Source organism: Bombina bombina, chromosome 12 (genome assembly GCF_027579735.1).
Source record: "Bombina bombina isolate aBomBom1 chromosome 12, aBomBom1.pri, whole genome shotgun sequence".
NCBI lineage: Eukaryota > Metazoa > Chordata > Amphibia > Anura > Bombinatoridae > Bombina > Bombina bombina.
Genome location: NC_069510.1, coordinates 89,767,361 through 89,793,772, shown reverse-complemented (window position 1 = coordinate 89,793,772; position 26,412 = coordinate 89,767,361). Strand labels below are relative to the sequence as shown.

General features: G+C 38.5%; 1 protein-coding gene across 2 annotated transcripts in view; it reads right to left on the bottom strand.

The window, feature by feature from the left end:
- Window positions 1-23,686, bottom strand: part of MECP2 (methyl-CpG binding protein 2) — a 248,039-nt gene extending 224,353 nt beyond the window's left edge. The window contains exon 1 of one of the 2 annotated variants that reach the window (XM_053695643.1): window positions 23,583-23,686. In XM_053695643.1, coding sequence (XP_053551618.1) covers window positions 23,583-23,614 — 32 coding nt within the window. In that variant the 5' untranslated portion in view covers window positions 23,615-23,686. Of the gene's footprint in view, window positions 1-23,207; window positions 23,257-23,582 lie in introns of those variants that run through there. The other variant, XM_053695644.1, reaches the window with a different exon arrangement.
- Between the last annotated feature and the right edge of the window lie 2,726 nt (window positions 23,687-26,412).

Sequence of the window (26,412 nt, the reverse complement as noted above, 5' to 3'; positions counted from 1 at the left end):
TCCACAAAGTACAAGGAGTGAACAGGGTCACTGTGCTTTAATATGAACTTACAAGAGGTTTATTTCCCCGCGTGTCACCATCTCTCGGTTCCAAAGTTCATCTTGAAGTAGGCACGGCTACTTGTAACAAGTGTGTAACAAACAAAGTTCCTCCTTTTTCTACTGCAAATCTAGAAACTGTTACCATCCGGTTGGTCTAGAACAGAGCAACCCGTTATGTAGATGTACGCAGAGGAGTTGTACATACCCCTTAGTCTGTTTTTACCATAATGCTTGCTGGGGCATATGTATATAATTGTTATAGTTGCATCTAATTATATGTGCAATATTTTAACCTATATTAATAGAGGTAATATTAACAGGCATAGATCCTCTCGGATCACTATGGTGGCCGTTTTTCGCAATCTATGAAGCCACTCTCTAGTGGAGGTGTTGCGATGTTAATGTACACAGTTTAAACGTGCTCCTGCTCGCAAGTAGCTTTTAGGTCAACAAAGCAATGTCCGTTAAGTACACTGAATGGTTCATCTGTTTATATATTTCTTTGCTTATGCAGATACCTTGTTTATAATGTATATGCACAATTAGTAAGGCACTGTGGCTAACCATTTGTATATGGTGTATTTTGATATTTGTATCTTGAAATAAAATGATGAGCTGGGATCCCTGTCTTTTGTGTAGTAACTTATTTAGTTTCTACCTTTTCTGTCTGTAAATTAAATGTATATGTAACTTTTAAGGGCCTGCACACTGATCCTTCATATAAGGTTTAAGTAACTAAACAATTTTTTATAGCTAAACTCCCCAATAACAGTGTATACATCAAAATATTTGTTTAGTTTACTGGATTCTTAGGATTAACTAAGACCATGGTGTCGCTGTCGTCCAATGTAGCTAAAACCTTCTTGAGTAACAGACGGAGGTGTTCTAGCTTAAACCTGAAGGATACAACTTCAGTATCAGCAGGAGAAATTACACTGTCAGAATCTGAGATTTCACCTTCAGATGCTACTGAAGTATCCTCGCTTAATGACTATTTTTCCTCTTGCGCTTTCCCTGCAACATGGGAAAAGCAGACAACGCATCAGAAACTGCAGAGGACATGAGGGAAGCAATGTCTTGCAACGTAACTCCAGGAGTTAGAGAGGAAACGCAGGTGTGGGCGGTAGAAGTTGGAACGCTTGAGGAGAAAGCTGCGGCATATACTGAACATTGTCATTAGACTCCTGCCTTAGAAAATGTTGCCTCGGAAAAAAGTCTCTATAATTTAAAGTTCTCTCAATACATGGGGAACAGAAAGGGATTGGTGGTTCCACATTGGCATCAAAACATAATGAATAAGTGACATTTTGTAGGGCCTCTTGATCCATTTTGACTCACAATGGATCAAATTAGCAAATAAAAAACTTATATTTTTTAATAAAAATTAAAACAGAAAAAAAAAAAATTGTTACTGTCTCTTTAAATTTTAAAAGGTAACTTTTTTACTTTTGCAGCAAGGAAACCGATAATGATATAAAAAGTCTGCAGACAACCTCTACACCTCAGCTTAGCTCTCCTGAGGTGCCTACCTGCCCTGCTGCACCGGAGGAATTCCCTTTTTTAGTAGAGCAATCCAGACTCGACAGCTCTACAGTGAAAAAAAAAAGTCCAAAGTAGGCTGAAGCTTCTAGCAATCGTTTCTGCGTCTGAAACCAGCCACTGCGTAAACAATTCCGATCCGGAAGCGCAGGATAAAAAAGGTGTGCAACAGTAATCGCCGCCTCAGCTAGTCCTGCCCATTGTGGGCGTCTTAAAAAAATAATCTCCCGGTCGGTAAAAAGTCTCTTACAGGCAAACCGCCGGGAGAAGAGAAAACCACACAAAGTATGAGCCCCTTAAATAATCTCCCGGTCGGTAAAAGACTCTTACGCGCAAACCACCGGGAGAAGTGAAAACCACACAGTATGAGACCTTAAACTCCTCAGCCCCAGTTATGAGTAGCCCCAGTGCCTGCTATAATGAATACTGCCTTATGGAATATGTTCCCCCAACCTATAGAGGAAAGTCCCAATAAATAAAGTGCCCAATTTTTCTCTCAGAAAAAAATAAAGCAGCACTTACCGCAAAGATCTGCCAGGCAGCTCATTAGGTTTGAGAGGTCCTCTCCCTCCCATGGATCTGTGGAAAGAGAAAAAAGACTGATTAATCTTACTCAGGCGTTCAGTATTAGAGCAGCATAAACTACATGGGAGGCGCAGTGAGAATTATGTCCCACAAGTTCCCATTCCTCTAAAGCCACCACTGCTCTACTGAAGAGACTGATATGGACTACGTCTACACCCTAGAACAAAGCAGCACAATCTTGCACTACTTAAAAAATAATAAAATCTTGCTTGAAGAATCTTTTTCTAACTCCTAACTTTACCACTTCCTTTCTCTAACATAGGCAAAGAGAATGACTGGGGTGGGAGGGAAGGGAGGTGATATTTAACAGATTTGCTGTGGTGCTCTTTGCCGCCTCCTGCTGGGCAGGAGTGATATATCCCATTAGTAATTAGATGATCGGTGGACTCATTGTGTCATTAGAAAGAAAACACAAACTACCCAGATGGGGGAGGGGCCACAAAAGGTAAAAATTGAGGCTCTTCAAAATGTTGCAGATTACTACTAAAACCCATAACATAATATACGCACAGGTGCAATAATAATTTATTTTTATTTTTTTAAAACAGAGCTTACTGTCCCTTTAATGCTGCATCTCACCCCTTTCCCCTGTTTGTAAATAGGAAGACCTGTGGGAATATTCATGGGTGTTCTGAGGATGTGGGCAGTGAGGTTTCAGAAGCCAATCTCTCCTTCCCGGAGAGCCAATAGGGATGTGTGTGTAATTAGGGTTTCCATATTGATGCTTTAAGGGAGGACACTTATGAAAAATACTTATGTCAGGGGCTGTTTAAAGAAATATTTGAATAATTTTCCATTATAAGATCCCTGGCAAATGTATTTTTCATGTGTGTCCCCCTTAAAGCGGCGATATGGCAACTCTATATGCAATCTAAAAATTAAGCAAATGTGTCACACCCTGAGCAAAGGTATGGGCAAAAAAAAAACATAATTTATGCTTACCTGATAAATTCCTTTCTTCTGTTGTGTGATCAGTCCACGGGTCATCATTACTTCTGGGATATAACTCCTCCCCAACAGGAAATGCAAGAGGATTCACCCAGCAGAGCTGCATATAGCTCCTCCCCTCTACGTCAGTCCCAGTCATTCGACCAAGAATCAACGAGAAAGGAGTAACCAAGGGTGAAGTGGTGACTGGAGTATAATTTAAAAGATATTTACCTGCCTTAAAACAGGGCGGGCCGTGGACTGATCACACAACAGAAGAAAGGAATTTATCAGGTAAGCATAAATTATGTTTTCTTCTGTTATGTGTGATCAGTCCACGGGTCATCATTACTTCTGGGATACCAATACCAAAGCAAAAGTACACGGATGACGGGAGGGATAGGCAGGCTCATTATACAGAAGGAACCACTGCCTGAAGAACCTTTCTCCCAAAAATAGCCTCCGAAGAAGCAAAAGTGTCAAATTTGTAAAATTTGGAAAAAGTATGAAGCGAAGACCAAGTTGCAGCCTTGCAAATCTGTTCAACAGAGGCCTCATTCTTAAAGGCCCAAGTGGAAGCCACAGCTCTAGTGGAGTGAGCTGTAATTCTTTCAGGAGGCTGCTGTCCAGCAGTCTCATAGGCTAAACGTATTATGCTACGAAGCCAAAAAGAGAGAGAGGTAGCAGAAGCTCTTTGACCTCTCCTCTGTCCAGAATAAACGACAAACAGGGAAGAAGTTTGGCGAAAATCTTTAGTTGCCTGCAAGTAGAACTTGAGGGCACGAACTACATCCAGATTGTGTAGAAGACATTCCTTCTTTGAAGAAGGATTTGGACACAAGGATGGAACAACAATCTCTTGATTGATATTCCTGTTAGTGACTACCTTAGGTAAGAACCCAGGTTTAGTACGCAGAACTACCTTGTCTGAGTGAAAAATCAGATAAGGAGAATCACAATGTAAGGCTGATAACTCAGAGACTCTTCGAGCCGAGGAAATAGCCATTAAAAACAGAACTTTCCAAGATAACAATTTTATATCAATGGAATGAAGGGGTTCAAACGGAACACCCTGTAAAACGTTAAGAACTAAGTTTAAACTCCATGGCGGAGCAACAGCTTTAAACACAGGCTTGATCCTAGCTAAAGCCTGACAAAAGGCCTGGACGTCTGGATTTTCTGACAGACGCCTGTGTAACAAGATGGACAGAGCTGAAATCTGTCCCTTTAATGAACTAGCTGATAGACCCTTTTCTAAACCTTCTTGTAGAAAGGACAATATCCTAGCGATCCTAACCTTACTCCAGGAGTAACCTTTGGATTCGCACCAGTATAGGTATTTACGCCATATTTTATGGTAAATCCTTCTGGTAACAGGCTTCCTAGCCTGTATCAGGGTATCAATAACCGACTCAGAAAAACCACGTTTTGATAAAATCAAGCGTTCAATTTCCAAGCAGTCAGCTTCAGAGAAGTTAGATTTTGATGTTTGAATGGACCCTGTATCAGAAGGTCCTGTCTTAGAGGTAGAGACCAAGGCGGACAGGATGACATGTCCACTAGATCTGCATACCAAGTCCTGCGTGGCCATGCAGGCGCTATTAGAATCACTGATGCTCTCTCCTGTTTGATTCTGGCAATCAATCGAGGAAGCAGCGGGAAGGGTGGAAACACATAAGCCATCCCGAAGTTCCAAGGTGCTGTCAAAGCATCTATCAGAACCGCTCCCGGATCCCTGGATCTGGACCCGTAGAGAGGAAGTTTGGCGTTCTGGCGAGACGCCATGAGATCTATCTCTGGTTTGCCCCATCGTCGAAGTATTTGGGCAAAGACCTCCGGATGAAGTTCCCACTCCCCCGGATGAAAAGTCTGGCGACTCAAGAAATCCGCCTCCCAGTTCTCCACTCCCGGGATGTGGATTGCTGACAGGTGGCAAGAGTGAGACTCTGCCCAGCGAATTATCTTTGATACTTCCATCATTGCTAGGGAGCTTCTTGTCCCTCCCTGATGGTTGATGTAAGCTACAGTCGTGATGTTGTCCGACTGAAACCTGATGAACCCCCGAGTTGTTAATTGGGGCCAAGCCAGAAGGGCATTGAGAACTGCTCTCAATTCCAGGATGTTTATTGGAAGGAGACTCTCCTCCTGATTCCATAGTCCCTGAGCCTTCAGAGAATTCCAGACAGCGCCCCAACCTAGTAGGCTGGCGTCTGTTGTTACAATTGTCCAGTCTGGCCTGCTGAATGGCATCCCCCTGGACAGGTGTGGCCGATAAAGCCACCATAGAAGAGAATTTCTGGTCTCTTGATTCAGATTCAGAGTAGGGGACAAATCTGAGTAATCCCCATTCCACTGACTTAGCATGCACAATTGCAGCGGTCTGAGGTGTAGGCGTGCAAAAGGTACTATGTCCATTGCCGCTACCATTAAGCCGATCACCTCCATGCATTGAGCTACTGACGGGTGTTGAATGGAATGAAGGACACGGCATGCATTTTGAAGCTTTGTTAACCTGTCTTCTGTCAGGTAAATCTTCATTTCTACAGAATCTATAAGAGTCCCCAAGAATGGAACTCTTGTGAGAGGAAAAAGAGAACTCTTCTTTTCGTTCACTTTCCATCCATGCGACCTTAGAAATGCCAGAACTAACTCTGTATGAGACTTGGCAGTTTGAAAGCTTGAAGCTTGTATTAGAATGTCGTCTAGGTACGGAGCTACCGAAATCCCTCGCGGTCTTAGTACCGCCAGAAGGGCACCCAGAACCTTTGTGAAGATTCTTGGAGCCGTAGCCAATCCGAATGGAAGAGCTACAAACTGGTAGTGCCTGTCTAAGAAGGCAAACCTTAGATACCGGTGATGATCTTTGTGAATCGGTATGTGAAGGTAAGCATCTTTTAAATCCACTGTGGTCATGTACTGACCCTTTTGGATCATGGGTAAGATTGTCCGAATAGTTTCCATTTTGAACGATGGAACTCTTAGGAATTTGTTTAGAATCTTTAAATCTAAGATTGGCCTGAAAGTTCCCTCTTTTTTGGGAACCACAAACAGGTTTGAGTAGAACCCTTGTCCTTGTTCCGACCGCGGAACCGGATGGATCACTCCCATTAATAACAGATCTTGTACACAGCGTAGAAACGCTTCTTTCTTTATCTGGTTTGTTGACAACCTTGACAGATGAAATCTCCCTCTTGGGGGAGATAATTTGAAGTCTAGAAGGTATCCCTGAGATATGATCTCTAGCGCCCAGGGATCCTGAACATCTCTTGCCCAGGCCTGGGCGAAGAGAGAAAGTCTGCCCCCCACTAGATCCGGTCCCGGATCGGGGGCTCTCGGTTCATGCTGTCTTTGGGGCAGCAGCAGGTTTCCTGGCCTGCTTGCTCTTGTTCCAGGACTGGTTAGGCTTCCAGCCTTGCCTGTAACGAGCAACAGCTCCCTCCTGTTTTGGTGCAGAGGAGGTTGATGCTGCTCCTGTTTTGAAATTCCGAAAGGGACGAAAATTAGACTGTCTAGCCTTAGCTTTGGCTTTGTCTTGAGGTAGGGCGTGGCCCTTACCTCCTGTAATGTCAGCGATAATTTCTTTCAAACCGGGCCCAAATAAAGACTGCCCCTTGAAAGGTATATTAAGTAATTTGGACTTAGAAGTAACATCAGCTGACCAGGATTTTAGCCACAGCGCCCTACGTGCCTGTATGGCGAATCCTGAGTTCTTAGCCGTAAGTTTGGTTAAATGTACTACGGCCTCCGAAATGAATGAATTAGCTAGTTTAAGGACTCTAAGCCTGTCCGTAATGTCGTCTAGCGTAGATGAACTAAGGTTCTCTTCCAGAGACTCAATCCAAAATGCTGCCGCAGCCGTAATCGGCGCGATACATGCAAGGGGTTGCAATATAAAACCTTGTTGAACAAACATTTTCTTAAGGTAACCCTCTAATTTTTTATCCATTGGATCTGAAAAAGCACAGCTATCCTCCACCGGGATAGTGGTACGCTTAGCTAAAGTAGAAACTGCTCCCTCCACCTTAGGGACCGTTTGCCATAAGTCCCGAGTGGTGGTGTCTATTGGAAACATCTTTCTAAATATTGGAGGGGGTGAGAACGGCACACCGGGTCTATCCCACTCCTTAGTAACAATTTCAGTTAGTCTCTTAGGTATAGGAAAAACGTCAGTACTCGCCGGTACCGCAAAGTATTTATCCAACCTACACAGTTTCTCTGGTATTGCAACGGTGTTACAATCATTGAGAGCTGCTAAGACCTCCCCTAGTAATACACGGAGGTTCTCCAATTTAAATTTAAAATTTGAAATATCTGAATCCAATCTGTTTGGATCAGAACCGTCACCTACAGAATGAAGCTCTCCGTCCTCATGCTCTGCAAGCTGTGACGCAGTATCAGACATGGCCCTAGTATTGTCAGCGCACTCTGTTCTCACCCCAGAGTGATCACGCTTGCCTCTTAGTTCAGGTAATTTAGACAAAACTTCAGTCATAACAGTAGCCATATCTTGTAATGTTATCTGTAATGGCCGCCCAGATGTACTAGGCGCCATAATATCACGCACCTCCCGGGCGGGAGATGCAGGTACTGCCGCGTGAGGCGAGTTAGTCGGCATAACTCTCCCCTCGCTGTTTGGTGAAATTTGTTCAAATTGTACAGATTGACTTTTATTTAAAGTAGCATCAATACAGTTAGTACATAAATTTCTATTGGGCTCCACCTTGGCATTGGAACAAATGACACAGATATCTTCCTCTGAGTCAGACATGTTTAACACACTAGCAATAAACTTGCAACTTGGTTATAATCTTTTTTAGCAAAAACGTACTGTGCCTCAAAGAGGTACTAAACGATTAAATGACAGTTGAAACAATGAACTGAAAAACAGTTATAGCATCAAACTTTAAAACAACACAACTTTTAGCAACGGTTTGTTCCCATTAGTAAAATAACAATAATTAAATTTGACATAAAAATTATAGAGCAACGTTTTTATTCACAGTCAATATAAAATTCTCACAGCTCTGCTGAGAGAATCTACCTCCCTCCAAAGAAGTTTGAAGACCCCTGAGATCTGTCAGAGATGAACCGGATCATGCAGGAAATATAAGAGTAACTGACTGGAATTTTTTGATGCGTAGCAAAGAGCGCCAAAAACGGCCCCTCCCTCATACACAGCAGTGAAGAGAAACGAAACTGTCACAATTAAAACCAAACAACTGCCAAGTGGAAAATAATGCCCAAATATTTATTCACTCAGTACCTCAGAAATGTAAACGATTCTACATTCCAGCAAAAACGTTTAACATGATAAATACTTATTAAAAGGATTAGTGACTTTTAACAGAGTAGTTCCGGTGAAATACCATCCCCAGAATACTGAAGTGTATACATACATGTCATTATAACGGTATGGCAGGATTTTCTCATCAATTCCATTCAGAAAATAAAAACTGCTACATACCTCAATGCAGATTCATCTGCCCGCTGTCCCCTGATCTGAAGCTTTTACCTCCCTCAGATGGCCGAGAACAGCAATATGATCTTAACTACTCCGGTTAAAATCATAGTAAAAAACTCTGGTAGATTCTTCCTCAAACTCTGCCAGAGAAGTAATAACACGCTCCGGTGCTATTGTAAAATAACAAACTTTTGATTGAAGTCATAAAAACTAAGTATAATCACCATAGTCCTCTCACACATCCTATCTAGTCGTTGGGTGCAAGAGAATGACTGGGACTGACGTAGAGGGGAGGAGCTATATGCAGCTCTGCTGGGTGAATCCTCTTGCATTTCCTGTTGGGGAGGAGTTATATCCCAGAAGTAATGATGACCCGTGGACTGATCACAAAATTGAAATGTGCATGGGTGCATATTAATTTTAAATAGAAGCATTTTTCCAATATACTTCCATTAGCAAAAATGATTCTAGTAAAAGTTACTCTTTTCCATCAGCATAAGCACATTTGATGCGATGGCCCATGCACCAGTTTTCAAACACTACACTTTCTCAGAGATGCAGAGTAGTGGCTTGTATGACAAAAATAAAGTCTTCACAGACACAATACACACCCACCGCCAGCATTCTGAGCTTGAATACAGATACACAGGCCCTTACAGCATACATTAATAACTAATATATTTTTCTAGAAGCATTTTACTACTGGAAGTATATCACAAAAACGCTGCTATTTAAAATTGAAATGCACCCATGCACATTTTAATTTTGACTTTAATATCCCTTTAAGCTACATTTACAGAACCAAATTCTAGTCTGTCTGTCTGCAAACTTGAGTTGTGACATGTCCTATAAAAAGACACAATTTTAAATCATGCTTTCCCATTAGAACGTGTGTAACAATATTGTTCTTACCTGCTAAACTGAACATACAAGTTCTAAAAAAAAAATGGAGGGGCTAAAATAATTGCATTACAGTACCTGATACTTTTTTTTTTTAACAGACTAACATTTCATATTGAAAACAAGCTTTTAAGCATTTCCTTTCTTGGTCAGGTCATCAGAATAACCTACCAGAATACTGAATATTCCAATGCAAATATTCACTGGGCTAGCTGGCAAGGGAGCCACAGTAACCAACTTTTTGGGCATATTATAAGAAACTGAGACTGGTATAAAGCTGCACATACACTATATATTAGAAAGACTTATACAGAACACGTAATCTCAACACACAAAAGCAGAGCTTTGTATTAATAAAACGTTCCTGCAACCAATTTAACTTTGCTTAAACATAAATAGAAAAAAAGGAACATTTGGTTTGCGACCTAAGTACTACTAAAATTAAGATGGGTCATTTTATCTTAAACTCAAACATTGTCTTTCATGAGTCAGAGAGAGAATACAATTTTAAACAACATTCCAATTTACTTCTATTATCGAATTTGCTTTATTCTTTATATATCCTTTGTTAAAGAAATAGCAATGCACATGGGTGAGCCAATCACATGAGGCAAATATTTGCAGCCACCAATCAGAAGCTACTGAGCCTATCTAGATATGCTTTTCAGGAAAGACTATCAAGAGAATTAAGCAAATTAGATTATAGAAGTAAATTAAAAAGTTGTTTAAAATGGTATTCTCTATCTGAATCATGAAAGAAAGAAAAATGGGTTTAATGTCCCTTTAAGACTATATAAAATATGCTGGTGTGCTCTTAAAAAATGACAAGGCTTACTGAATAAACAACTGAAAAACATACAAGACATTAAAAATTACTCATCTTCAACACAGAAATTATACATATGAATTTTGTTATGGTAAAAAAATAAACACAGATCCTTTGAGTGCTTATGAATGGAAATATACGTCATACAAGAAAATGCATGTATAAATTAGAGGACCCCTAATGAACAGTTTTAGATATAGGCCATGTATTAAAATGTGACAATGAAAAACATTACACTTCATTAGAGCATTTTGTTTCACCCCTTATAACAGGGCTCAAAAAACCCAGGAGCCACGGGCTCCAAGAACTTTACCCATGGCTCCTTATTTTTTTGGGCTATTCTCCATACATCTATATAAAATACCAATTATCATTAAAAACATGTTAAAGGGACAGTAAATGTAAAAAAATAAGGGTGTAGAATTATCTAACATTATCTTAGCGACAGCTTGAAAACAAAAAAAAGATTTAAGATTGTGCTATTGAACTAAATGTAGCTCGCTCCCGCTACCAGACTGTGCTACTTTTAGTTTAATAGCTCAATTGGGTGCACTGTGATTAGAAAGCGCGCACATGAACCGCTTTTGCAAAGAAGACCTGATCAAAAGAGCCTGGACAGGAAACGAGGAAAGTAACTTTGGGGGCTAAAGTCTTTTGGGGTTTTTTGAGGTGTCGCTAAGATAATGTTACATAATTTTGCACTATGTGCAGAATTATGTAACATTTTTAACATTTGCCATCCCTTTAAATTATGCAATTAATTTTTGCTTTGGATACTAGAACATGATATATTAGAAAATATTATACTGCCCCATCCAGCTACTTCATAATGCCATCCAGCTTGCAACATTTTCTGTGGAGAACACTGCATTTAAACACAGAGGACTTGTTCTCAATCTATTGTTTGCTAATTATTGGCACATAACAGCTGCTGAAGAGCTATTTTTTATGTCAGTCTGACCACAATCAACCTTTTTCACGGTTTATCTTTTTTCATTATTGTTTTGAAGAAAAAGGGCCTTGTGTTTTTCTGATCACTATCCAAACTCTCAACATTTAAAGGATAGTTAAAATTGCAATAATTGTGCTTGTCTCACGCTTCGCAGGATGTCTTTGTTTTGAAAACCCAAGTTGCAGATTTTGCTTTGTCTTTTCTAGGGGTCATGGGACAACACACAATTTTTACAGAAACATAAGCAGTATTTAAAAGGGACATAAAACCACAAATATGTATTTCCTTGTTCAGAAAGAGTATCCAATTTTAAAGGGACATGAAACCCAAAAAAATGCTTTCATGATTCAGAGAATACAATTTTAAACAACTTTCCAATTTACTTCTATTATTTAATTTGCTTCCTTCTATTGTTATCATTTTGTGAAAGGTTTATCTAGGAAAGCTCAGGAGCAGCAAAGAACCTAGGTTTTAGCTGCTGATTGGTGGCTGCATATATATATACCAATTGTCATTGCGTCACCCATGTGTTTAGTCAGCAACCAGCAGTGCAATGCTGCTCATTCAACAAAGCATAACAAGAGAACGAAGAAAAATTGATAATAGGAGTAAATTAGAAAGTTGCATGCTTTATCTGAATCATGAAAGAAAGAAAAAATGGGTTTCAAATCCATTTAACCCTTTGAGTGCTAACGATGGCTCTGAGCCGTTGCAAATTGTCCCAGTTAGATGCCAACGACGGCTCAGAGCAGTCGCTAGCACTCCCCCACCTTGAGGGCAATCTGGGGGCTCCCACCCCAGCGATCTGGCCTGAATAGTGAGAGGCATCGCCGGGGCTTCACGATTCGCCCTGTGACGTCACACGCAATGACGTGATCTCACCGCACAACTTTATATAAAATTAACAATGGACAATATAGGGAAATGGGGGCATGCTGCTTAGCCTTTCCAACTATATAAGTCTTGGGGATCTGGAAAAAAAAGTAAAAAGTTAAATGTATTTTAAAAAAGTAAAAAAAAAAAAAAAAAAAACTTGAATCCAGCTTAGCACCCAGGGTTAAACAACTTTCCAATTTACTTTTCTTTACTTCATTCTCTTGGTATCTATTCTTTAAAAGCATACCTAGGTAGCTAAGGAGCTGGAAGCTAGCTGCCGATTGGTGGCTGCATATATATGCCTCGTCATTGGCTTACTAATGTTTTGAGATAGCTCCCAGTAGTACATTGCTGCTCCTTCAACAAAGGATACCAAGACAAAGCAGAATTGATAACAGAAGTAAACTATGTTCTATCTGAATCATGGTGGGGGGGGGAAGGTTTCATGTCCCTTTAAATGTACGTTTACAGGCCATTGTTTACTTATTACAACAATTAAAAGAACTTGGTAAACCCTGAGCAACAATTTTGGACTTATTACTAAGTACCCCAAAAGTTTTCATAACATTGGTTTTGTGCATGTGCAAAACATACTGAAATTAACCACCTCAATACTGGATGATGTTAGGACACAACCTGCTCAATTATTTAAAGTTAAACAACAAACAATTTTACAATAATTTAAAAAATTACTAAATTCACAACCCAACACGCCATGCCAAATAAAAATTCTTGTTCAAATCCTTTAAAAAGACATAAACACATCTTTATGGAGCTGTACACAACACATATTAGCATTACAACACACTATGAAGTAAACCCGCACATTTTGTTTTCAGATTTGTGTCTCTAGAAGCTTCAGGGATACTAAAGAGACATGAAACCCGAAATGTTTCTTTCATGTTTCAGATAGAACATACAATTTGAAACCACTTTCCAGTTTACTTCCCTTCTCTAATATGCTTCATTCTCTTTGTATCCTTTGTTGAAGCAGCAGCAATGCACTTCTGGTAGATAGCCAAACATTTACAAACAACCAACCAAGAGGGTTGTGAAAAAGGGGTACACTTAAATAGCACTCATATCCTCAATAATTACATTAGTGTGTGTGTGGCGTGAATGGTGTGAAAAAAAGAAAATGACACAATAAAAATTAAACTTTAATAGTATTGATTAAAAATTGGGCACACTTTAAAAACCCTAGACAACTAGAAGTTGTATGAGATAACACATATATAGTACATCTGATAAAGTGATGAATTACTATTAGACAACCCACCTGGGGGATAAAGTATCATTATCTGCTGTAACACCAGTTTAATATAGGTGTAATGCTAAAGCTAAATCAGTGACTGAAAGGTTAAACCCACTGTATATCCTTGTGGGTATAATATTGTTATATATACCAAACCTATTCAGTATGATTGCTAAGGCAAAGTAATCAAGTGTATAAGAATACAAAGAAATCACAGGATGCAACGCAATAAACAATATGTGTTAATATATTAATCTTATAAATAATAAGGCTCGTATTGGATTAAATATATTATTGGCAATGCCTCATATTTATACTATGTAGTAGACCATAATAGAGTAACTTTAGGGTTATTTGTGACTGGTTAGCAGTTAAATGCTATGATACCAGTGCATCAGATTTAATACCCATAAAGTAGATTCACTACGTCTCTACTAATATGCCGATATGTGCTGCAATTGCCAAAATAATCCTTCTGTGGATTTAGTGTTTAGCTGTTATACAGCGTTTTAGCAATAGGTTATCACTAGTCATGTATCAAATTGATATTCTTAGGAGAACAAAAACATTAAAATATTTTAAATCAAGTTAAGTTTGATATATTTTGAATTTTCAGCATGCAAGAGATAAACTCACTTGAAATAATAACATTGTCTCCTATTGGTATATATGCCACGGGTTTACTTGTATAAAGTCCTGCAGTAATAGTCATGTGTCTTAGCTGCTACATTGTACGTAAAGCATACAAAATAGATACATAACTGCCTATGTAAACACTAGTTATTCATTCAATCCAATTGACTGAGCAGAGTAGTATTAAGTTTGCACCCTCATATGTTCTGAGTTGCTATATATTGTAAATATAAATACGATGTGTTCAGCTTATCTAAATATCACCTTTAACACCGCATTCAGGTAGTGATTAGTCGGTGTATTCAGAGAGTATAACTTAAATTTTCTGCTAATGCTGATAACAAATAAAGGTTTCTATGTATTATATTGCTATCATAATGAATCATTACACATTCCGCGATAGATAGCCAAACATGACAATGGCAAGAGGCATATATGTACAGCCACCAATCAGCACCTACTAAGAATATCTAGGTATGCTTTTCAACAAAGGATACTAAGAGAACAAAATAGATAAAATAAAGTACATTTGAATTGGGTTTCATGTCTAAGAAAAAAATAATACACTAACAAAACTGACCAAAGTTAACAAATTGTGATCTACCAAAAACAAGAGCAAGTTTGTGATCAACTCCAGTTTTTTTTAAAGGGAAATTATTAAAACTAATGTGACATGGACTCCTTGCCCAATGTGCTTAGAGGAATATGGTTGCACCTCACTGACTAGGCCCAAAGAAACCTGAAACAATCTATTGGGGTTTGCCATGTTCCTAGTTCAGAGCAGGATTGCCTGGTATTTTGGGCCTGGGCTGAGCTAGTTAGGTGGAATCAGACTGATATAACTTGAGGAAAGCTCTTCTCTGTGAAAAGTATAAATTGGCTAAAAGAGGCTGTTCCTAGGTGGTAACACTATAGAACAAGCTACTGAGCTGTTGTTCGTTACTGGTAGAGCGCTTCTCTGTTTGTATTCTCAGAAGTCTACCTAAGGGTGATGGGGGAAACCAGACATGGACTCCTTGCCTAATGTGCTTAGATGAATATGGTGGCACCTCACTCACAAAGGCCCCAAGAAGGCCAAAACGGGGTTGACATATTCCTTATTCAGAGGAACATTGCCTGGCATATCGGGGCTGGACTGACGTGGTTAGGCAGAAAATGACAAATCATGCTACTTAGTCTTCTTTTCCAGCTAGTTGTATCTCAGTGTGCCTTTTGTCTGAAGAACATCTGGATATCGGCTAGACTCTAATGTCACGACCATTACGCTTGGAGAGGGATCTGTGATGGTGTGAACTTACTTCTACAGGTGAAGGACTCTGTGCTTTGGTTACATGCCCTCCTGACTGGACAATTCTGCACTACCCATGCTATGGTAGTACTAACACAGACCCCTAGAATTTTCAGCAAGATTGAGTTTTCTCACTGCACAGAAAAAGGGTTGTTGCAATATCTACATCTGAAGAAGAGGCGATTTTGTTGGTCCATTTAAAAAGGTATCACATACTACTAAAGGAACTTTCTCACTGCAGGGTCTGTCCAATTTTGGTTTTAAGATCGAAATATCTAAGTGTTGGATTGGCCACACCAAGCTCTCAATCTAAAAGCAGTAGAGCTGCAACAACTAATCAATTATGAAAATAGTTATTAACAAATCTTATAATCGATTAGTTGGTTTGTGCACAGCACACAAAAAAAAAAAAAAAAAAGGATTGATAAAATCAGCGCCAAAGATCAGGTCAAAAGCTCTCTTAGTAGGAAGTATGTCCCTTACATACAGAAAATGCAGGATAGAAGAAAAAGCGGAACCTATGTTAGGAACTATGTATGTAAAATAGCTAGCACTGTGTGTCTAAGAAACGTGTTAATAAACTTAATGTTGATCTAAAATTTAAAAAACGATTTAATTTCAAAAGGATATGTAATTAAAGCAAGGTACATTATCTTGGGAACATTCTAAAACAAAAAGATGGATCAAATAAATAGCAATGTTAACAGTATAAATTACAAGCCTATAAAAGTTTCCTCGTATTTCACCTATGTTTATAACGCTGCGGAATCTGTTGGCATTCTACAAATAACCGATAATAAATACTGCAGTATTAATCATTTGATGACAGGGTTAAGTTGTCTACATCGGAACAATGTTCCGATTGTAAACAAATAGAAATTCCGCAATCATGAGATTCAATGATGGGATCGTGTCAGGGGGGCGTCCCTATGACGCTAGGCACGCCCACCAGACCAAGATTGCATCCTGGAAGCACCGTTGGCTTCAGGACAGCTAAACGGTTAGGACAAAGCCCAGCGCGGTTCGGACAAAATAAAACGTCACAACAGCACTAAAAGGTTAAAAAGAAGAACAAACTTCTGTGCACAAGAACTAAAAGTTAATATCAAAACATGAGTTCGCTATGCGGTGAAATAAAGTCCTTAATTCAAAAAGGACAGAAAGTACTCACTCAGCGTCTAGACCACTGATATACTCAGGTTTTCCTGTAGTGTGACCTGAGATTCTGGAAAAACTAATTGAGGGCGGGTGTAGTATCCACTGATAGCAGGCGACTTTCTCAGATGGCTGTTTATGAAAACCCTGGTCAGATAATCAAGTGTTGCCAATGTTAATCTGTTCTGATCCGTCCTACTCTCAGCCGGTCTCCCGTGCACCTCTGGTACTTGTCTTACGGGTTGCTAAGTAAATCCAGTAACACTGGGGTACGGTGGCCCCAGTAGGAAGGTGTATGTTTATAGCATAAAGATTGCTACGCATTTCGGCTGTCTACCTGAGTCCTTTGTCAAGCATTGACAAAGGCTGCAGGTAAATGGCCGAAATGCGTAGCAATCTTTATGCTATAACGAGACACCTTACTACTAGGGTCACCATACCAGTGTTACCGGATTTACTCAGAGACCTGTAAGACAAGTACCAGGAGGTGCACGGGAGACCGGCTGAGAATAGGACGGATTAAAATTGGCTACACTTGATTATCTGACCGTGGTTTTCATAAACAGCTGTTGGAGAAAATTGTCCACTATCCGTGGATACTATGCCCACCCTCAATTCATTTTTCCAAAATCTCAGGTCACACTGCAAGAAAACCCGAGTATACCAGCAGTCTAGACACTGAGTGAATACTTTCTGTCCTTCGAATTCGGGGCTTTATTTTGCCGCGGAGCGAACTCATGTTTTGATATTAACTTTTTGTTCTTGTGCACAGATGTTTTTTCTTCCTTTTAATACTGCAGTATTTATTATGGCCATTAACTTGTGAGTTATAGTATCATTAACATTGCTTTTTAGTTGATGCATCTTTTTGTTTTAGAATGTACCTTGCTTTTATTACATATCCTTTTGAAATTGAATGGTTTTAAAATCAACATTAAGTTTTTTTTTTATCACGTTTCTTAGACCAGTGATTTTCAACCTTTTTTTTGCCGTGGCACACTTTTTTACATTAAAAAATCCTGCGGCACACCACCATCCCAAAATTTTACAAAAATCACACATCGTATATATAAAAGTTATTTCACAAAAGGCAAGCACTCGCTGGTATTTTTTTAAACAACAGTATTTACTGTACAACAAATCAGTGAACGTTTTTGGGCATCCGCCCAGCCTCAGGCATGTCAGAGGACGGGCGGATGCCCAAAAACGTTCACTGATTTGTTGTACAGTAAATACTGTTTAAAAAAATACCAGCGAGTGCTTGCCTTTTGTGAAATAAATTCTCTATGTACGGATTAGGTGAGCACTCTGGGAGTTGGTACATTATGGGTGTGCTGGGTTCTCCTGGACTATGGTATATATAGTCATCTCACTCAAAATAAAAAAACGTCCCAGAATAAAAAACAAGCAAGATTTAAAAAAAAATATCACACTGTTGTCAGTCTGCCGCGGCAAACCTGAGGATCTCTCATGGCACACTAGTGTGCCACGGCACACTGGTTGAAAAACACTGTCTTAGACACACAGTGCTAGCCATTTTACATACATAGTTCCTAACATAGCTTCCGCTTTTTAGCACTTTCGTAGTTACTCTGGTGCACAGCAGCAGCCACTTGCCCTTGGCTTAAAGGACGTTTACTTTTCACTTTTTCAGCACAGTATAAGTTTACAACTACCCCTGGCTTTATGTGCAACTCAGAAATAAAATAGGAGTCATCATTTGGATTGTTTATATTAAAACAGGTAATTTGGGACTATTCTTTGCATGATATAGTGCCAAGCTTGTTACGTACACCTAGCTCTAGCTTGATAGGAGTTATTTGAATTGAAGTGCACTACTACCCGTTTGCACAATTATTAGCAGATTGCTTGCTATTATTGATTATATGTACTGTAGATAACTGTGTAAGGCTTCTTCCTGTTCTTGATATATAGTCATTAGCGCTTTTGACTTTTTGTTTTATTGTTATATGTACCAAATTCACCCTCTAGAAGTATATAAATCTTTTTTTTTTAAGAGCAGACTAGATATTTTTTTTTTAGATGAAACATTATGGATATACAACGATACTGTGAATGAATTTAGTTATACCCATTGCATTAGTGGAGAACCCCAAGGCAAAACGTGTTTTATCTTCAGACTGTTCTCTTCAAACAGCGCTGTGCTCTGGCTGCACTTAAGTTTTCCTTAACACAGCACAGCCAGAGTGAAATGCTGTTTGAAGCCAACAGTCAAATATAGAGCAACACTGTCGAGCAGTAGCGCACTGATTGCCGAGGGTCTCTGAGGAATTTTTTCAGCCTGCCCCTAGCGTTTCCCAGTCTGCAAACCTGTGATTCCTGAATGCAAGACGTTTTTGTGAGCAATGCACCTCGTAATTATTACCTTTGTACCTTATAATTTTCTGATGTTAGACCAAGAGCAAAGGAAACAAATTTATTAAAGAGACATTTTAAAAACAAAACTTCTTTAATTCTCTTTGCATCTAAATTTGCAATGCAATTTTCAACTAATGCAATACATTCTAAAATTTAGAAATTGCTTTATTCTTCAGTTAAACACATTGCAGCTAAGCTGGTACTTTAGTGTAACAGCCCAATTTAAAATTTAATTTCAAAATGATCTGCAGAACAGCTTTTACTAAAAAAAAATTATCATCACAGAAAGTGGGGGAAAAAAAGTTCTGCCTCTGGGGGGGAGAGTTGACAATGAAATATCCCACCTTGGTGGAATTGCCAAAACCCTACTTATCCATCTCAAGCACCTCAACACCATCTGAGCACCTCTTCTCTCCTGAAGACAAAATAGCTTGCAAATAGAGAGCCAGCATAAGCCAGGAGCATGTGGACATATTGACATTTCTGCATGTCAATGCAAAGGAGTATCATTGTTTTGTTTCACTTAATTATAAAAATTTGTTGTGCTGCTTAAAAATTGGACAAACAGTTGTTTTAATGTAAAGTTTTAGTCTGAAGTTTATACTTGTAACACTCAGTATGTGGATTTTATTTTAAATAAAAGGAAAATTTGTTTGTTTCTTTTAATCCGATTAGTAGAAAACAAAAATAATCGTCCGATTAATCGATTATGAAAATAATAGTTAGTTGCAGCCCTAAAAGACAGAACATGGATTGAACTGGAATGCAGAAACCGATTTTGGACATCAAGACCTTCCTCTACAGCAGCACTGTAGGAGAAATGGAGGAACATTCTGGAACAGTCCTACCAGCATCTCAAGGATTGAGGCAGTCATTATGACCAAATTAGTGTGAATATATACTGATTTTTTGCTCATAAATGCTATTGTTTAAACTTGACCTAGGTATCTGGATACTTTGCGTATTTTATATACAGTGTGTATATATAAATAAGAGATGTATTCCTCCATTGACGAGGAATGCACAAACAGTGGTAGTTTACACATGTGGTGCCAGCAAAAAATTATTTAACCGTGATGGCCAAACACACCTGGAGCACACTACTTACCTGTGAAGTTCTACTATTCTACTGATATAGACTCTTGCAACAGCACTCTGAATTGAGTACAATATGAAGAAAATTGAACATCCCACATTTTTAAACATTTTAGTGAAAAAAAGTGAGCATGTTAAAATGTGCACTGAAAAAGGAACATATCCTAGTTAATTGAAAAGCATTTGATAGGCGTTCTAAATAAGAATCTGACAAGTTCACAGGGCGCAGCTATTTAAAAATCATAAAACAGAAAAAGTTTTCTTTAATGGATTCATTTAAACTTTGCACAAAAATCAAGATTGAAACAGGCCTCAAGTTTACCAGCCATAATGCAGCAAAAACTTTTATAGCAACTTGGTTAAATTGTGTCCATGATGTGCAACTTGACAAAACCTTATAGCTTTGACTCTTGAACAAAAATCTACAAGAAAGACATTCTTCAGTTTCCATAGCGAGTGGGTGTGGGGATATGTAACAGACAAGCAAAGAAAGAAATGCCAGGTCTCACAAATTTAGGCAACAGGCACAATTTTTGAGCGAGTTCATTTTCTCTAAGGCACTAAAAGTTAGGCAGCACTTACAATTATATATTAGCGAGCATGAGTAGGGGGGGGGGAGAAAACAAACAATTAACCAGTTTTGAATTAAAATGTGAAAATGTGTCCACTGTAATTTTGTTGGGGAAAAAATAAATGTTTATAACACAACACAAATCTACTGTTTTATTATCTTTTATTAAAAAATAGTTAAGGAAATCTGTCTGGGAAAAGAAAAGTGTTAATTTGCAAGTTCTGTTCTTTTAAATTAAGACTATATTAAAAGAAAAAAAAAATTGCATATACACAGAATAAAATGCCAGTAAGCATGAAAATTGTAGAAAGTTTACTGATAGTAAAGTGAAGGTCAATTTCAACGAATTAGTACCCAGTTTTTAATAATCCTATTAAAAACAAAGGTGCTTTAATTCATCAAAATTGACATTTCAAGCGTTTTCTTCTAAAACGAACCTTTTAATCCTGAAAGCTGCTACATCGATTCCCCAGGGTGTCGGAAGCCTCTGCTTACGTCAGAAATGACGAATCCAGCTTCCTCCAATCACAGCGTCCCCCCCCCCGAGGGGATCATGTCCTGAGGGAACACTGTGATTGGATGAAGCCGGATTAGTCATTTTGGACCCACGAAGAGGACTTGCGACGGGCGGAGGAAGCGCTGCAGCGGCTCTCAGGATTAAAAGGTAAATTTTTGAAGAAAACGCTTTAAAATGTCAGTTTTGATGAATTAAAGTGCCCTTGTTTTTAATAAGATTATTAAAAACCAGGCACTAATTCGTCAAAATTGACCTTCACTTTAAAAAAGTATAAATTCACAAAATAAAATTTAAAATAAGTCATTTTAACAAAATATTCACACATGTAGTCCACTTAGGATGTAACTTTTTAACTATTCGTTATTTCTAACACTGAAAGGTGTGTGGCAAAATCTCCCACTTGCAAGATTAAAAAGTGTAACAGACCCCATAACAACTAAGCATCTAACAACTGTTGACAGCACAAGTACTTTGAAAATGCAAAAGGCACATCGCCTCCGTATTCCACTGACCACGAAAATCACACTACTGCGAATCAAATCTGTATTGACTCACGGCTACTGTGTTCACAGTCCATACAGATGTAATTCACAAAAGCACCCTTTTTGTACGCGGAGGAAAGGTGACGTTTTGACAGATGAAGGTTTAACTGAAAAGCAACAACAAAAGAAAATGGGCAACAATTAATAGATGCTTATGAGTTCTAAGAAATGTAATTTCCTTTGAAAGATTCCATAAGAAAAAAAAAAAAGTTATATATATTTACTTGCATGTACAGAAATGCATGAATACAGAAGCTATAAAAACGCGTATTCTTGGGGTACATTTTTTAGGTTTGAGAAAGGACTGTGTCTCTCTAAAGTGACCTTAAGAATTTCTGGCTGTAAGGGGGAGCTTTCCAGATCCTAGTAAAGGATTCCATGAGAACGGTTTAGGGTTAACTGGTTCAGCAAATACTTTTGCAGATCAAACAAATGGCTCCAATGCTCATTTAGTTTCTGAAATGCCTAACAATTTTAAAAAGCAATTCCATGATTACTATATAAATTACATTTTAAAATTTTCATGTTCACCAAGTGAAATAACATACAGCTGTGTTAGTTTACCTCACGCAACATAGCTTCATAGGATGTGTTTGAATCGTTCTGTGGAACCCGGTTATTTTATTGTTTGTAGGTACACACGCCATAAGAACTCAAAAGGTGTCTTTCAAACAGAAAGCTATAAACTATCAGCAAAAGGAAAGTGTATGTCTGTAGATTAGTTGAAGTCATTTTGTTTACATTGCACTGAGAATTTTGGTGTGAAGTCGAAGGTTACAAAAGAATACGGATTGCCGCTTCGGACACTTTAATTTCAAGTGACAAAGGGGTACGTCACTTCTTTGAAAACCTGAGTAGCAAGGTCATTTTGCTACGTGACTCGAAATTTTTTAAGGTTGCGAAAGAGTGTCAAACTGTCCGCAAAAACATGGTGCCAATTACATTCCCCTCTGTAAATTTCTTAGGGCACGAACAAGGCAGAAAATATCTAAAATACTTCACAGTACAGGTACATTTTCCCAAATCTGGAATTCCAAAATTATTCTGAAATCCAAACTTTTTCATTAATATTTTTTAAATTATAAAATACCATTACTCCCCCCCCCCCCCTCCAAAAGTCTGTAATTATTTAAAACAACTTTTACCTTTCTGATTACAGTACTGTGCTATATTTCTGATGGTACTATATATATATATACACACACACACACAACAGTATTAAAAATGATATAAAACTACCTTTAGGTTGCACATATAAGCTATACAATAACAAGTACATATTGCCTAATGACAAGATATTGTCATCTACACTTGGTCACAATCCCCTCTCCCATTTTATAGATGCAAATAGACAAATAATCTAAAATCCAAACCTTGCATGGATAAAAGGGTTTGTACCTGTAATTTATAATGTTTTAGGATATCAATGTTTTTGAAAAAATTTGAACCACATCCAAAACACCTGGACCATAAAGATAAATACACAAACTCCTTCAAAACAAATCTCTCACTTCCACACCGTAAACATGTTTACTACACACTGTACAACTAAGACAGTTTCTTTGTAGAACCACCTGCCACTCAAAAACAGAATTACCCATAATACCTCATTTATTTTGCTGTTTTTTTTTAGTAAATAAAGTCAGATACTGCACATAAATTACCGTCAGATGAGCACTGACTGTACCGGCCTCTCCATGCTGGTGGTTTTAGTGACGCACTGATGAAATGACACACCGAGCTGGGAGGGCCTGTTAACTACACCAACAAACCTGACAGAAATTAATACAAACTTTAAACGAAACAAGAAAAAAAATCTCACTCCGACAAAAAGAGCTAAAAACAACAAACAGAAAAGGACTAAAACATTTATTCCCACACAGCCCCGCCTCCCTGCCCAGGGGATTCATAGAGAGGGCGCTTCACACACACACACAGCAGGACCCGCCCCCCTCACCCACGAACATAATAATAGGCATGCAGCAAGCAGAGGGGGCGGGGAAGGGAGACGCAGACCGGCCTAGCCCACCCGCACTCACAGTCTCTCTTCTCCGCTTGGCGCGGCGGCCATTTTCTAACGGCACCTCCACAGGCTGAGGAGAGAAATGGGCGGGCTGGGCGCGAGAGCCGCGGCGGAGTGACGTCACTGCGCGCGAGCCTACCTGCCTCCCTCACTCTCTGTGACGTGAGGCATGTTCCATTGTATAGATGGAGGGGGGGGAGGAGAGCGAGTGAAGATGGTACCGCCCGCTAGTATGAATAAACGCCTCTTTTTTTTTTTTTCTTTTTTTTAAAGTTGGCATCTGACGTCATAGAAAAATTGAAAGGTTGGGGGGGAAGCTTTCGACTATGCTTTCTTCCGATTAATGTGAATTGATCTGAGCTGTGTGATGTCAGTGCAACAAGAAGACTGACAGATGCTCTCTAATCAATGCAGTGTGTAATACTAACTGCAGAGATGGTTACACTTCACATTCTGCTTATTATTGTTTCTAATAGCAGCTAGAGCTCAATAAAAAACAGCAGCTCTCTCAAGTGCCATATAACTGTCATAAGCTACATGGCTGCCATTATCACTATTATAATAAAATGGAGATAGCAGATTCTTTAAGCTTCTTCTAAAAGAGACCTTTATATTTTCTAGAAATCCATTTTAAAGGTACAGACTAGCAGCACAATGTCAGAATTAGATATAGTAGTCTCCTCCCAGTAAGTTGGGCCTGGTGATGTCAAACAGCTGCAGTAACCATTCTTATTGTATACATATTCCCTACAACCCATTACTTTTCATTTTTGATGACAATGAGCATATTTTCCAAGCATTTTGTTTAATGGATTTAGATGCAGTTTAATGCACTTAGAAAATACCTTTCTAATTTTGTGTTTTGATGCTTTACATTGGCTTGAAATCAGGAGTTTGGTGCAGTAAATTATGATTGCATGTCAGTGCTTAGAGTCACATTGAAGGGACAGTGACGTAAAAACTAAACCTTGCATGCAATTTTAAACAACTTCACAATTTACTTTGTTGTTTTGGTATCCTTTGCTGAAAAGTATGCCTAGATAGGCTCAGCGCCAGCAATGCAGTACTGGGAGCTAGCTGGTGATTGGTGGCTGCACATATATGCCTCTTAAGCACCAGTAAATACAGTAGATTTGCACAATCAGCAAATGCATGATAAAAAGACAATGCAATAGCACTAAGTCTGAACTTCAAATGAGTAGTAGTTTTGTTTCTGACAAATTTTCAGTTATGTCTATTTCCAATCCTCCTGTATCATGTGACAGCCATCAGCCAATCACAAATGCATATATGTATGTTCTTTGAATTCTTGCACATGCTCAATAAGAGCTGGTGACTCAAAAAGTGTAAATATAAAAAAAGACTAAACATTTTGGTAATGGAAGTAAATTGGAAAGTTGTTTAAAATTGCATCCTCTATCTGAATCAAGAAAGTTTAATTTTGACTTGATTGTCCCTTTATTATTGGCTCACTGGATGTGTTTATCTCCTAGTAGTGCGCGAAAGAATACCAAGAGAATTAAACAACTTTGTTAATAGAAGTTATTTGGAAAGTTATTTAAAATAATATGCTATCTAGATGTGGATTTCATGCCCCTTTTAACATAAGCCTTGCTCTAAGAATAACAAGGAATTGGTTACATCTGGTCTCCTTTATATTACTATTAATTTCACCTTTAGTATAATTAATTCAACAGCCACTGATCATAAAAGTACATTAAGGGACAGTCAACACCAGAATTTTTGTTGTTTTAAAAGATAGATAATCCCTTAATTACCAATTCCCCAGTTTTGCAGCCTCAGCAGACTGCCCCCTTATTTTAGTTCTTTTGACAGACTTGCATTTTAGCCAATCAGAGCTGTCTCCATTGTAAATTCACGTGCATGAGCTCAATGTTATCTATATGAAACACGTGAACTAATGCCCTCCAGTGGTGAAAAACTATCAAAATGCTTTTAGATTAGAGGCGGCCTTCAAGGTCTAAGAAATTAGCGTATGAACCTCCTAGGTTTAGCTTTCAACTAAGAATACCAAGAGAACAAAGCAAAATTGGTGATAAAAGTAAATTGGAAAGTTGTTTAAAATTACATGCCCTATTTGAAACATGAAAGTTTTTTTTGGACTTGACTGTCCCTTTAAACTTTTTTATTTAAAATTGTGCTTTGTCTCATGCTCCCTAAGAGACCATCATTTCTCTAACATGCAAATGCCGCAAGTTGGATAGCCGGTTTAGGCAATTTGCAGCATTCTGACAACCTAGGTTACAGATTTTGGCTTTTTGTCTGTTCCACAGAGTGTGGAACATTAACTTTTTGAGAGTGTAATAAAAAATGTTTTAAAGAGACAATTAAATAAAGTAGAATTTCATAAGCCACAAATCCACTATACAAAGACAGAGCAATAGCACTTACTCAGAATTTCAAATTATCAGTAGATTTTTTTTTCTAAGAAATTTCAAAAATTACTTCTATTTCCCTGTACACTGTATCATGTGACAGCCATCAGCCAATTAGAGACTCATATACGTATACACTGTGAACTATTGAACATGATCAGTAGCAGCTGATGCCGCAGAAAGTGTATATATAAAAAGACAGAGCACAACTAGATAATGGAAGCATATAGGAAAGTTGTTTAAATTTGCATGCTCTTTCTGAACGATTAAAGTTTAATTTTACTTTAGTGTCCCTTTAATAATATGTATTAAAAATCTTTTCATTATTTATTTTATCCCATTTCCTGTAATTTAATTCTTAAAGGTATGGGCTTTCCAATACCTTTTAAAAGTCATTGCTTGCACACTCTAGTGACACGTTGATAGAGTTCCTTATTGGCTGCACTCAAG